The 15254-nt window shown below is 35.6% G+C and overlaps 1 protein-coding gene and 1 long non-coding RNA gene across 2 annotated transcripts; both read right to left on the reverse strand.

The window, feature by feature from the left end:
• Positions 1-5165: 5165 nt before the first annotated feature.
• On the reverse strand, positions 5166-5879 carry LOC147496677 (uncharacterized). Its single transcript, XR_015196637.1, has 3 exons — positions 5847-5879; positions 5647-5679; positions 5166-5494 (listed from the first exon to the last, which is right to left on the reverse strand). It is a non-coding gene; the product is annotated as an uncharacterized LOC147496677 (long non-coding RNA).
• An 8604-nt stretch (positions 5880-14483) lies between these two features.
• Positions 14484-14999, reverse strand: LOC147496678 (uncharacterized). The gene has a single exon (XM_086562633.1). The coding sequence runs from the start codon at positions 14997-14999 to the stop codon at positions 14484-14486; it is 516 nt and encodes a 171-aa protein (XP_086418759.1).
• Positions 15000-15254: the final 255 nt, after the last annotated feature.

The raw sequence follows: 15254 nt of genomic DNA on the forward strand, positions 1-15254 counted from the left end.
TCATTTTGACAAAGCGTGTGGGAACTCAGATAGAGTACTCAAACTTTTGCAAGGGACCAAAGAAGAAATCAATGCGCGTACTGGGGCTGATGCAGATGGGAACTCCAAAGTCAATGTTCCCCTTCCTGATATAAAAAACTATCGTGAGCCTCTTTTTGTTCTTAAGAGTTGGGCTCTTCAGAATATGGGTCAGTCTCCAACTTCAACTCAATCCCCCTTGAAAAATCCCATAAATGACCCTTCTTTCCTTATGTCTTCCTTTGCTTTGCATGAATTGCCTTCTCATCTTCCCCCATGCTTTTGGACTTACTTAGATAACAATCTTGCCATGACTCCAACTCTTTTTCCCCAAATTAAAAAGGAAGTTTCTAACTTTTATGAATATCCCATTTTACAAAATATATTTGATCAACATCTTTTGTTGTATACAGATATGGCTCGAGAGTCCGTGAATCCCAATGTTGGTCGCCTTTTACCTGATAAGAACAAACAGAAAGCTTCTGAACCTGTATCGGCTCAAGCTCCTAAAGATAAGCAATCTGTCCCTCCCTCTGAGATTCCAACAGCTCCTGCTAAGGTCAACCCAGCTGTTGCTTCCCGAGATAAATCTGCTTCTTCCTCCCAAAATAATCCTAGTCAGACTAGTTCCAAGAAACACAAAACTAATTGGGAGAGAGTGGTCTTGCTCCTGGCCATAATCTTGAATATGTTCCTTCTGCTGATCCTAGTACCATCTTTAGTCCTGTCTTTCGTTTAATTAATGAACAGGATGTCCCTTTAACTGCATCGCTCTTCGGTGAAGATCCTCCTGAGGATTTAGGTATTACACTCTCTACTAATTGCGTTCTTCCTATGGATAAACTCGCGGTGCGCAAAGTGTCTTCTGTTGATCGCTTGACAAATTTTGCGACTTCCTTGAAAAGGTACTCATACTTATTTTTCCTTATATTGCTTAACCCAACTTTTCCTGTCTGCTTATATGTTCCCATATTTTTCGTAGGCTAAGGTAAATGCCCGGGATCAATTTGATCTCCACTATTCACAAGATTTGGATATCGGTCATTTCCAAAAAACCATTGATGCTCGAGAAAAAAGAACTTATAAGCTAACTCGAGAAGTAACTAGCTTGAGAAGAGAAAATACTCAGTTAAAAACCGAGAATAATCAACTGAAGACCGATTTGAAAGTTAATGCTGAAACTGCTGAGAAAGTTATACAGCAAAAAATTGCTGAACATGCAGAAACTCTCAAGTAAGTCACTGACAACTTCGCTATAGAAGAGGCGAAGTACAAGGACGCTTCTGATGGTGAATTTAATGAAGTCATCGATACTTTGAATATTCTAGGTGAACAATTGATAGCCTTTAGACCTTATATCCCTTATGATGTTCTTATAGCCCATGGAGTCACTCCCTTTGATGTTGTTGCCCAGGACCCCGTATCTGTGCCTCCTATCAATCCTGATGTACCAACCACTGCAGCTTCTCGCGTTTGTGCTGATGTCACCCAAAATGATGAATTTGCTGAGATAGATGGTCTCTTTAGTACCCCTCCCTCTTAAAGCTGCACCAATTTTGCTACAATCTTTTTCTGGTTTTGTAATATTGCTACAATCTTTGTCTTTCTTTATTAGTAACTTTTGTCCCTTATGTTTCTGATTGTTTCTGAGTGCTTCAATTATGATTCTTTCAATTTCTCAATTCCCAAGAATATATCAACGAAAAAAACTTGCGTGAACTTCTCAATGTCCTTCATCGAACTTGAGTATCACTGATACTTAGACTTGTATCAAAAGAAAACCATATTTTCGATACCCTCAACAAAAAGAGAGTATCGCTGATACTTATACTAATATTATAAGAAATTATATTTTCGATACCCTCAACAAAAAGAGAGTATCAGCGATACTTAAACTTGTATCAAAAGAAAACCATATTTTTTATACCCTCAACAAAAAGAGAGTATTGTTGATACTTATACTAATATCATAAGAAATCATATTTTCGATAGCTTCAACAAAAAGAGAGTATCAGCGATACTTAGGCTTGTATCAAAAGAAAAACCATATTTTCGATACCCTCAACAAAACGAGAGTATCGCTAATACTGATACTAATATCATAAGAAAATCATATTTTCGATTCCCTCAACAAAAAGAGAGTATCAGCGATACTTAGACTTGTATCAAAAGAAAACCATATTTTCGATACCCTCAACAAAAAGAGAGTATCGCTGATACTTATACTAATATCATAAGAAAATCATATTTTCGATACCCTCCACAAAAAGAGAATATCAGCGATACTTAGACTTATATCAAAAGAAAAACCATATTTTTGATACCCTCAACAAAAAGAGAGTATCGCTGATACTGATACTAATATCATAAGAAAACCATATTTTCGATACCCTCAACAAAAAGAGAGTATCAGTGATACTTAGACTTGTATCAACAGAAAAACCATATTTTCGATACCCTCAACAAAAAAAGAGTATCGCTGATATTGATACTAATATCATAAGAAAATCATATTTTCGATACCCTCAACAAAAAGAGAGTATCAGCGATACTTAAACTTGTATCAAAAGAAAACCATATTTTCGATACCCTCAACAAAAAAAGAGTATCGCTAATACTGATACTAATATCATAAGAAAATCATATTTTTGATACCCTCAACAAAAAGAGAGTATCAGCGATACTTAGACTTGTATCAAAAGAAAAACCATATTTTTGATACCATCAACAAAAAGAGAGTATCAGCAATACTTTGACTTGTATCATCTGAAAATATACCTTTTGATATGCTTTGAACCAAGTAGTTATTGCTAGAATAGAAAAACAAAGCATAACGACGTACCTTTATTGTTTGAATGATCCTTCATGCATCGTCGCTTGCATATCATATTATAATCCTTTGTTCTTTTGCTTTGTCTTGGATTTTGACAACATGCCTGATACCAACATTTCTATTGGTCTCAGGACTTTTTATGCCTGATATTTGCCACTGTTCTTGATATCAGGACTTTTGACAATATGTCTGCTATTAACATTTCTGTCAATCTCAGGACTTTTTATGCTTGATATCTGCCTCGGTTTCTGATATCAGGGCTTTTGACGATATGCCTGATATCAACATTTCTGTCGATAGCAGGACTTTTTATGCTTTATATCTACCACTGTTTTTTGATATCAGGACTTTTGATAATATGCCTGATACCAACATTTCTGTTGATAACAGGACTTCTTATGCTTGATATCTGCCTCGGTTTTTGATATCAAGACTTTTGACGATATGTCTGATACCAACACGTCTGTTGATAGCAGGACTTCTTACGCCTGATATCAACATTTCTGTCAACACCAAGATTTTTTATGCCTGATATCTGCCTCGGTTTCTGATATCAGGACTTTTGACGATATGCCAGATATCAGGACTTCTTATGCCTGATATCAACATTTCTGTTAATCCCCAAGACTTTTTATGCATGATATCTGCCTCGGTTTCTGATATCAGGACTTTTGACAATATGCCTGATATCAACATTTCTATCGATAGCAGGACTTCTTATGCCTGATATCAACATTTCTGTCAATTTCAGGGCTTTCTATGCCTAATATCTACCTCGATTTCTAATATCAGGGATTTTAACGATATGCCTGATATCAATATTTCTGTCGATAGCAGGACTTTTTATCATAAGATAACAACATTCATAAGATAACCACATTTATTTTGAATTTGAACTTTTTTATTGAATTGAACCATCTTTGTACATACCTTATTTCCTTGTAAAATTTGAAACATACATTATTGATAGAATACCTTCAGATTATTGATATTCTGAGGTTTTGCTAGCAATTCACCATTAGCTTTCTTCAGATAATATGCTCTATTTATTCCCACCTTATGGACAATGTAAGGCCTTTCCCAATTTTGCTGACAACTTTCCAGCTCCCTTTTCTTTTGTTACTTGCGTGACTTCTTTCAATACTAAGTCACCTTCTTGGAAACTTCTTTGTTTAACTCTCTTGTTAAATGCCTTCCTGAGCTGTCTATGGTAAGAATCAAGCCTCATTCTTGTTTGTTCTTTTTTTTCTTCCAAATTTAGGACTTATGCATCCATTCCTTGGTTATTCAAACCTTTTTCTACCAGCATTGTCCTTGATGTCGATACCACCATCTCTGTTGGAGTAACCACTTCCATACCATAAGTTAGAGTAAATGGCTATTCCCCTGTGTCTACTCTCGGAGTTGTTCTGTATGCCCATAACACACTGTTTAGCTCCTCGACCCACAAACTTTTCTTGTCCTCCAACTTCTTTTTGATATTATCCATGATGGTCTTATTTTTTGCTTCAGCTTGCCCATTGCCCTGAGCGTAATAAGGTGCTGATGTAAAATGCTTGATCTTATATGACTATAGGAACTCTTTTACTTTTCCTCCAATAAATTGAGGGACATTATCCGATATAATAGCATATGGTAATCCATATCTACACACCACTCGTTCAAATAGGAAACCGATGATATCTTGTTCTTTGACGTGTTGCAAAGCTATAGCTTCTACCCATTTAGTGAAGTAGTCAGTTACTGCTAGCACAAACCTTTTATTCCCCCACTACAAAAAGAACGACTTTACCTGACTGACTATGGCTGTCGCGAAAGGTATTACCCGACAGACCAAAACTGCCGTCAGATAGTTCTGCTGTTATGAACAGTCGGTTAGACCAGCTATCACCAGTCGTCGGATATGCCAGCTACTAGCCGTCGGGTAGTTTGCTATTAGACAGTTTTTATCCGTTGGGTATTAGTTCTTTATTTTAAAAAAAAATATTTCTTATAATAATTGTTTTAGGTATCCCAACATTACATTCTTTCCTGCACCAATTACATTCTTGCAAGTTCCTACTCAAATGCTACAAACGCTAATGTATTCATAAAGAAACAATGTGTTCATAAAAAAAAACAAGAATAAGACATGTCGTTCACTAAGTATACATATTACTTCCTTCAGAAACCAAAAATCAGCACCACACCATCTGTCTAGCAACCAGTCCTAGTAATCTCTAGTACCCTAGCAATGACTAAGCACCAATTGTTTAGCAACCTGCTGAAATTCAAAATTAGGACCGGTCATCTCTAAAGCATATAGTATCGCCACCATTGAATGTCTAACCAGCTTGGATCTCTGACATGGGCCACTAGATCACTTGACTATCACAAGATTACTAGTAATGTCTCCTGGGAGAGGTATTTGATATGCCTCTAATAGAAATCTACCTACTGATCATGGAGGGAAACATAATTTCTTATGAATGAAAGTAAATCGACTAGAAATCACCTTTCCTATTGAGCCTTGCCTAATATGCCATTTCTCCAATCCATCTGGCAATGCTCAATCTTCAACACATGACACAGGATTGCAATGATGAGCACCATGAAAGGTGGAAAATCAAACTTCCACAGAAGAGCGAGCAACATGAAACCAAACTGTCAAATGAAAATCATGGTGAGAAGGCAAGAACTGTACAACTTGATGATAGAAATCTAAAAAGACTCCTATCTAGTATGCCTACTCTTTTTCCAGATTACAGTACTCAAATGATGCAAGTGAATAACCCTAAGACTACTAGGAAGCTTACCACAATATGAATTGTGATGGAAACTGCATATATCTGCAACCACCAAAAACGTTATCAAGAAAAGAAAACACAAAACATGATCTAGTTTTCATTTCATTTACTATCCAAAAAAACAAAAAACGGCAATCAAATTGCAGGCGAAAGGATAAATGTAAAGTATAGCTAATCCATACTAGACCATGAACGAGAATAAAAATCACCGTATAGTTTTTCATCCTCCGAAAGATTGCTCTCTTCGGTCAATACAAAGACTGATGATGACACTTAGGCCGGTTCTGTCGGGACAATGTCGGCAGCACTACGAAACATCGGTTGAATCGGTGATTGCTATTCCAATGTCGGCCTTCTTAAGGGCGGGAGCATCATTCACTCCATCACCACCATTCCACATATATGTTTCCTCGCTTGCAAGCGTTTCACAATCTCATATTTGTGCTCTAAAACAATAAAAAGCGCAATGAGACGCAAACTTTATGCCCCATAAGACAATTTGACACCTTATAATGATGATAGTGAACCATACCGGGGAAGACACCAAAAAACCATCGACTTTCTCTATTAGATCATCAATAGGCAAGGCTGCAATTAATTCATCCTTGTTCTCGACCTAGTAGAGCGGATGAAGGGTACATATTCGTTCCCATTCCCAGATGGCGACCTGTTTCCTTTGCTATTGCCAACTGATCACCTGACACAAGTCAAAAAAAGAACAAAAATAAATAAATAAAATCAAGTAATTGATCCAGATAGCGAAGAAAATCACAAAATCAAAGAGTCACAAAATCACAAAATCAAAAAATAACAATATAGAGCCAAAATAAATGCGTAGGTAGACGAATTTACCTGCTCAGACAAATTTACAAATGCATCAAACTAACCTCAAAGAATAATTAACGGGTAATCAGAAATAACATGAAACTGCATCAAACTAACCCCAAAGAAAAATTAACAAAAAATCGGAAAGTGGATGCAATTGCATCAAACTAACCTCAAAGAATAATTAACGGAAAATTGAAAACTGGATGCAACTGCAAGGAAGTAACTTTAAAGAATAATTAACAGAAAATCAGAACCTAGATGCAAATGAATGGAACTAACCTCAAGGAATAATTAACGACAAATCAGAAACAAGATGCCAATGCATGAAACTAATCTCAAAGAATCATTTAGGTGTAATCGAAAACTGGATGCGAATACATCAAACTAACATCAAAGAATAATTAACTAGAAATCGAAAACTAGATGCAAATGCATTAAACTAACCTAAAAAATAATTAATGGAAAATCGAAAACTGGATGCAAATGCATTGAACTAATTAAACTCAAATGCTAGATAAATTGAAATAAGAAATTACTAGATGCAAATGCATTGATCTAACCTCATAGAGTTATTAACACGCAATCCAAAACAAAGTGCAAATTCATAGAACTAACCTCAAAAAATAATTAACAAAAATTGAAAAATGGGAAATCAGAAACTGGATGTAATTGCATTGAACTAACCTCAAAGATGAATTAACAGAAAATCAAAAACTTGATACAAATGCAATGAATTGATTTCAAAAAATATTTAACAGAAAATCAAAAATTAAATGCTAATGCATTGAACTAACCTCAAAACATTGTTGTTTTATGTGTAGTGGAAATGTCTCAACAAGTATATGATTGGGAATGACTTGCTATTCAAGTATATTCAATATGAATTTCGCCTCACTGGGCATTCTCACAAAATTTTTATCAAACTTTTATTATTAAACAACAAAAAGAACTCGAAGGGTTTTTATAAAAGTGCGTTATTATTATCATTATTTTCTGGAGTGTGATTTTCATGTTGTAAGAAATTTGGATAAGTGACCAATGTAATATTCATATCTCATAAGTGGATCTATCTACATAGTTCAAATATTTTTTAGAATAATTTAATATAACGGTACCCGTTCGTAGGACGGGTTCAAAAGCTAGTATATATATTATAGTTCTACCCTCTTCAATTGAGGAAGCGTTTCTAGAGTGTCCACGTGTCAAGGCTAATTAAGAAAAAATAGGAGATAAAATAGGAAACAAATATTTATCTTTATCCTTAGATATATATTATAACTATACTCTCACAAAGACTCCAATTTTTTTTAAACTCTATTACTAAATAAAAAAACAGTTTTTTCTGAACTCTATTACTAAATATAAAAAAGTAGGATATAAATAAATAAACAATCCCATCTAGAGTTTTATATATATATATATATATATATCAGTAATTCTCTAAAAAGTAACTACTTAAGTTAACTTAAAATAAGTACGAACGTAAAACTTCACCTACAAAATGAATTCAAACCTAATTTTTTGTGGTTATGAAACACTCACTATAATGATTATCTTCCCAAAATTTCAGTTCATTTGGGAAGATAATTCGGCGAAATAATGAGATTCAGTTAAAATTAGCAGTACTTTGTTCTCTTCAAAGCTTTACACATATACAAAAAAAAGAATCCTACCGCAGAGAAACATTAGAAGGTTCAAACAACACCACCATTCAATAACATGACACTATGATGGGTATCATCAGACTCTAAAATTATTACATTCAAGAGAAACCATTGAACACTTAAAATTTCAACATATATAAGCAAGTTTACAAAGAAAATGCAACATTTGATGAAGGTTAATGATGGCATGATATGCATAAATATGATTCCAGTATATAGAACCTGGATAATACCTTGCACAAATAGCAATGATGATCATTAGATTGAAAAGCATGCAGTTTTTTTTTTTTTTTTTTTTTGGTCTTCTAGCTTTTCCTTCCTTCATCGAATTGATACTCTACACAGCACACACAACGACAACAAAATAATCTATCAAGCTAAGAAAGAACTTGAAAATGTGAAAATATTAATTTACCAAGCTATTCTAGAAGGCCTTAAAATACTTTAGAAACAAAAGCACCATTTCTACAAACCTAGGACTACCCAAAAAAATTTCTCTTGCATCAACGTGTACTAACAAGCCAATGTACCCAACATAACCCTAAAAAGCAGGGGAACAAAATAAAGTTTGAAGCAAGTTGACCTACTTGTACTAAGAGAAATTCCCGCATAATATATGTAAAGTATGCATTCCAGCCTTCCAGGACTATATGTTTGTACTAGTGCAAGCAGAATGAAACATAACGTATGTGTCTGTGCCTGACTTTGCTTGGGATTTGCTTACAAAGCTTTGTACTCTTACTACATTTGACGGCAATAAAGACTTGTCATAAAATGATAAGAATCTCAAAGATGCATAAATTCATCAGAGTTATACCACACAAAAGACAAAGGATTCTTTAACTAGTAACCTATATTACCTTGAATTCTTCCCTTTGAAACCAATCACAAATAAACACCCCCTTTGTCTTGTTTCAATTCACTATAATGGTCTCATCGTGCCACTCCATTTTTGGAACTCTCTGGTGTGAGTTGAAAGGACACCTGAAACTCATATATAGGAATTTTATAGGGTGTGCAAAAATCATCAGCTAGATAAAAGAGTTCTTTAAGCAGAAAAAAAACTACAGTAAAATGCAAGCCAGATTGACGAATACATACTACAAGGAAGTAACTTAGACATTCCCATAGAAAATTATACTATGCCCAAGTACATAGTCTAATCCTAAACAATTACGATATTGGCTACCAATGACCACAGATGGACTTCGACATGTAAAAATAAATTTAAGTGGCTATTTCAAGTCTAAACATTAAGATTTTGCAAATAATCTATAACTATCATGTGATCATGACTAAAGCAATCGGGGCTTCAGTATAATGTTTTATAACTATACATTAGATAGCTTAGGCATGCACAACTACAATCACTGGAAGTTTTATACATGTGAGTCAAGAAACTTCAACGATTTAATCAGGAGGGACCCTATATAAAGTGGCTAGCTATTGACAGTACAAACACATTAAAGCAGCTAGTGGCCTAGTGCATTAACTCACAAATGTGAACGAGTATGCCGAGAACTATGCAAATCACAAAAAAAGACAACACGTTAATACTTAATAAGTTAATATGCACCTTCTAGTCCATCTTAGCACACGCCTCCTTAGAATATTTTTGGGTGTTCAAAGTTAGCATGTCAGAGTGACGTCAAATTCTTTTTAGTGTCAAATAATCAGACGGAAAATCTGTATAAGATGCACTCAGGGATCCTGGTATAACCCCCATCTTAAAAAAATTGCACAATGTATGACGTCTCCATACATATGGGGAATAAAGAAATGAGAGTTAGCAATTTAGAATCTGCGCATAATATTATAGCCTGTATAAACTAATACACTGTAAATCCCCTTACCATTACTATAGGGGTGATAAAGTGGACCATCCTCTATCCTCACAGTTCAGTTCTATCTAAATCGATCATAATATCTCAAAAAAGACATCTTGCTATCGAACATTATTTTCATCTAAGAAGTCTAATGATTGGACTAAGTCAAGAAAAAAATAACACTACATCAATTATAACATTAATAAAGTATCAAACCCATAGAACCTCTTACTTGACATACATAAATGCAATTCATATAACAATGTAATTTCCCAAATATTCATCATTTATTGTACAAGTGAATATTCATTCATAATCCATGATGCACTAATACATTTATACTTCAATTCAATTACTCTTTTCCAACCCCAAATATTACTTCTTATTAGAATAACTAACAAGCTAGTTCTAAGCTTACACCACAAAACAAAGAAAAAATTAACGAATACGCAACGAAATAGTTATACCTTCATAAGGAGACTGAGTTGGCCCCAAAATCATGACATTAAAATACTGCATAGTTTCTTCAGAAGGTGAAGCACTAATTCTAGGAGCATGCCTACCACTATCTACGCCATGACCAGCAGCCTCCACCCTGATCAACCTCACATCACTGTCATCAACAAACTCATGGAATAGACCCATAACATTAGAACCTCCACCAACACAGGCAACTAGCACATTAGGTTTTCCACCCCATTTCTCAGTAGCCTATTTCCTAGTTTCTTTGTCGATCATTGCATGGAACTCTCTCACCATCATGGGATATGGATGTGGACCTGCAACTGACCCCAGAATATAATGAGTTGACTCTAGTACTCTACATTAGTTACCCAATCCCTTATAGCCTTTGATGTTACATCCTTCAGTGTGGCTGTTCCCAAATGGACTGCTCTAACCTGCTCATGAAAATATCCAGAATATTCACATTTGGCAACAAAACAACTAACTGACAACACAAACAAATAATCACCAATAGATATCAAAAACAATAACAACAAACCTCAGTGTTGAGAAGTCGCATTCTAAAAACATTAAGCGACTGCCTCTCCATATCCTGAGCCCCCAAATAGATAATGCACTCCAATCCGAACCTAGCACAAACAGTAGCAGTTGCAACTCCATGTTGACCTACTCCAGTCTCTGCAATGATTCATTTCTTCCCCAACCTCTTAGCCAACAATGCTTGAGCAACAACATTGTTAATCTTATGAGCTCCAGTATGGTTCAAATCTTCTCTTTTCAGATAAATATCCGGACCCTCACCATTGGGTCCCTTATAATGCTCAGTTAGTCTCTCCGCAAAGTATAATAGACTCTCTACCAACATAGTCAATCTTACAAAGATATTTTACAAAATTTCAAAAAAGATCACTTTTTTTTATTAAATACCAACTCTAACATTTTCACTATTTCAATACCCATATCACCATTAACAAAAAAAAAGTTTACCTGGTTTACTTATGAGCTGCTGCTTTTCTTGATCAATCACAAAAAAACGATTAGATAAAAAGAAATTGAAGGATGGATCTAGAAAAGAATTAAAGAAAACAAACCTTGCGGATTCTTCATGGTAGATTGTTGTTCGTCATTGAAATCTTAGAGAGAGAGAGACGAGGTGGGGGTAAGCAAGGAGACGGTCTGTTTTTGGGAGTGGGGAGTGGGGATGTGTTTTGGACTTTTGGTTTTTAGGTTTCGAGAACGTGACATCTCAATTTTTTTATTTTGATTTTTTCAATAGTGCGGCAACTGTTTAGTAGTGGGAAGAGACATGCAGACCGTTAAGAACTCTAGTAGAACCGTCGGGTGCCCAGGGAGATTACCCAACAGTTGGTCAGATTATAGCCGACGAACAAAATGTGTTGGGAACTTCCTATAGATAGAATCCGTCGGGTATTCTTTATGTCGTCTGTCGGGTAAACTCATTTTTTTTGGTAGTGCCCTTTCCAGGTATTAGTAGACCAACAATGTACATTCCCCATAAAGAAAAAGGTCATAGGTTCGATACACAATATAACTCTTATGCTAGAACATGAATGGCATGTCCATGTTTCTGACACTGGATACATTTTTTTGCATATTGAAGACAGTCTCGTCGCATTTGTGGCAAGAAATATCCCTGTCTTACTATTTTATTTGCCAACGATCTTCCTGCCGAATGATTCCCACATTCCCCTTCATGCATTTCTGCAATAATTTGTATAGCCTCTGCTGCCGATATACATTTTAAATGTGGACCTCCTGGATTCTTCCGATACAATTGGTCGTCAATCAGTAGATATCTTTCTGCTCCTGCTTTTACCCTTCTAGTCTCATTTTTATCTTCTGGCACTTTCCCCTCAAACAAAAACAACACATCGCTGCTTAACCATGACTCCCCCAGTGTATCTATTTCCATCACCTCCGAATGTTTTATATCGATACTTGGGGTTTGCTGCACACCTATATGTAACAGACGTCCTTCCTTATTTTCAAGCATAGCTGCTACGTATGCCAAAACATCAACATGTCGGTTTTCACCCCTATCAAGGTGTTGAAACTTAATCTTCTTGAAATCCTTGAGTTTCAATCTAACAAAGTTCAAATAATCGATCATGTTATCGCATTTTGCTGCATAACCTCCATTGATCTGACTTATCACTAACTGAGAATCACTGAAAACCGATAAGTCTTTGATATTTAGCGATTTAGCCATCTCCAAACCTATTATTAGAGCCTCATATTCAGCTTTATTGTTGGAAGCGTGAAAACCCAAAGTAACTGCTGACTCCAATCTTTGGTTTTCTGGGGTTATCAGCACAATGCCGATACCACACCCTTTTTGCCTTGATGATCCATCTACAAACAACCTCTACCCATTTGAGCCCATCAATGGATCATCCTCATCCATCGCATTATCAGGCTCCTGTAAGAATGTAATATTATCTTCTTCAGCCTTCCAATCTTCATCTTCAGCAGGAAAATTTGCTAAAAAGTTTGCCAAAACTTGGCTTTTTTTTGACACTCTGTTTCTATATTCAATTCCATACTCATCAATTAAAACTGACCATTTCACCATTTTGCTTGATTTAGCTGTCTTAGCTAAAGTCTGCTTCAGAGGAAGATTTGTCATCACCACTACTGAGTGTGATTGGAAATAAGGCTTCAATCTTTGAGTAGAATAAAGAAGAGCTAATGCATATTTTTTTCCAACATTGAATATCGAGTTTTAGCCTCGAGCATTGTTTTAGACTGAAAATAAACTGGTTGCTCAGCTCCTTTTCCCATCTTGACGAGTACCGAACTAATGACAAAATCCGATATAACAAGATATAAGAATAAAGTGTCACCTTCTTCTGGCTTAATTAAAGTTGGTACTTCTTGAAGATACTTTTTTAATTCAGAGAAAGCCATTTCACACTCTTCATCCCATATGAACTTTGTATTCTTCTTCAACAATTTGAACAAAGGTTTACATCTATCGGAAGTCCGAGATATAAACCTATTCAAGGCTGTAATTCTGCCTGTAAGCTTTTGAATTTGCTTCCTAGTACTTGGTGAAGGCATCTGCTGTATTGCCCGAATCTGGTCTGGATTAAGATCGATACCTCGCTTTGTGACAATATATCTGAGGAATTTCCCTGAACTTACCCCAAAAGTACATTTTTCTGGATTAAGCTTCATGTTGAACTGTCAAAATATTCGAAACACCGTATCTAAGTCTTTAACATGATAACTCACCTTTTTTGACTTGATAACCATATCATCAATATATACTTCCACAATATGCTTAATCAAATGTTTGAACATTTTCTCCACCAAACGCTGATACGTTGCTCATGCATTTTTCAAACCGAATGACATTCTGATGAAACAATAAAGACCTCCTTCAATAACAAATGTTGTCTTCAGTTGATCTAATACTGATATAATAACCTGAAAATACCCTGAATGACCATCACATAAACTCAACAATTCAAAACTAGATGTTCTATCCACCAACTCATCAATTCTTGGCATCAGATAGTAATCCTTCGAACACTCTTTATTAACATTTGTGAAATCCACACAAATTCTGACTTTGCCATTCTTCTTTGGGACCACAACAATATTTGCGACCCATTATGAATTATCAATTTCTTTGATTATTCCACATTCCAGTATCTTTTGTATCTCATTTTGTACCACATTTGCATATAGCGGCCTGACTCTCCTATGCCTTTGATGTATTGGAACTGCTCTTTCTCGCATATTCAATTTATGAGAACATATAAGAGGATCAATACCTGGCAGATCGGCCATCGACCAAGCGAATATATCTTTATTCCTTTGCAAGAAATCCACCAAATCTTCTCGGACATATGCACTCATTTATGTACCGATAAAAGTGAAACAACCTTCATTATTTTGGCTGATATTGATCCTCTGCACTTCTTCCATTGTTTTGCTTGGAACTGTCTCCATCTCTGTTTTCATTTTTTTATGTAAATCTGAAATCTAGCTGATGTTCTTTAGTATCGGGTTTCAGAGATATATCTTCTATTAATTGCTATTTGGGGTCTTCCAAGACGCCCCCAGTATCTACTTTCTTCTCCTTCATCATACCTTTTATAGTAACAAAATTACACTTCTCAGATTCTGACTGATCCCCTCTTATCTCATGTGGACCATAAGCTGTTGGAAATCTGATAACTTGATAAAAAGTACTTGGAACTGCTCTCATAGCATGTATCCATCTCCTTCCCAAAATAACATTATGATCTGAGTGATGCTTTATGACTATAAACTTAGTCATAATTGTCTGTGGACCTGCCCTTACTGGTAACTTTATTTCCCCCGCGGGTCTTGTCGAGGTCCCATTGAACTCAAACAAATTAAATTGCGGTTCATTCAAATGAGATTCATCAAATCCGATACCGGTAAATGCCTTCCAAAACAAAATATTAACAAAGCTTCCACAACCTACCAATATCTTTTGCACATCATACCCTGATATCCTTAAAGTAATCAACAAGGCATTACTATGAGGTAACATTACCTTTGATAGATCTTCAGGTACAAACATAATAGCTCTGGGTATGCTTGCCGATACAAGAGCAGGATCTACTGGTATCGGCTCTACATTCACTTCAAGCACCTCCTTAACGGTCGATATCTTTCATATTTTATCCCCATCTTCTTTTGTACAATTCGCTTTTTGTGGTTGGCAAGCTCAGCACTAATTCTCGCTCTATTAATTCCATTCCATCTTCTTTTTCACTATTGCTATCGCTGCCAAATATTGCATTTCTGAGACTCTTATTCTTCTTCGCCATTTCAC

The sequence above is a fragment of the Coptis chinensis genome, chromosome 5, assembly GCF_015680905.1.
Source record: "Coptis chinensis isolate HL-2020 chromosome 5, ASM1568090v1, whole genome shotgun sequence".
Lineage (NCBI taxonomy): Eukaryota > Viridiplantae > Streptophyta > Magnoliopsida > Ranunculales > Ranunculaceae > Coptis > Coptis chinensis.

Excerpts from the sequence above, each read along its gene's own strand:
- LOC147496678 (XM_086562633.1), bottom strand. The coding sequence starts at position 14,999 with ATGTTTGTACCTGAAGATCTATCAAAGGTAATGTTACCTCATAGTAAT.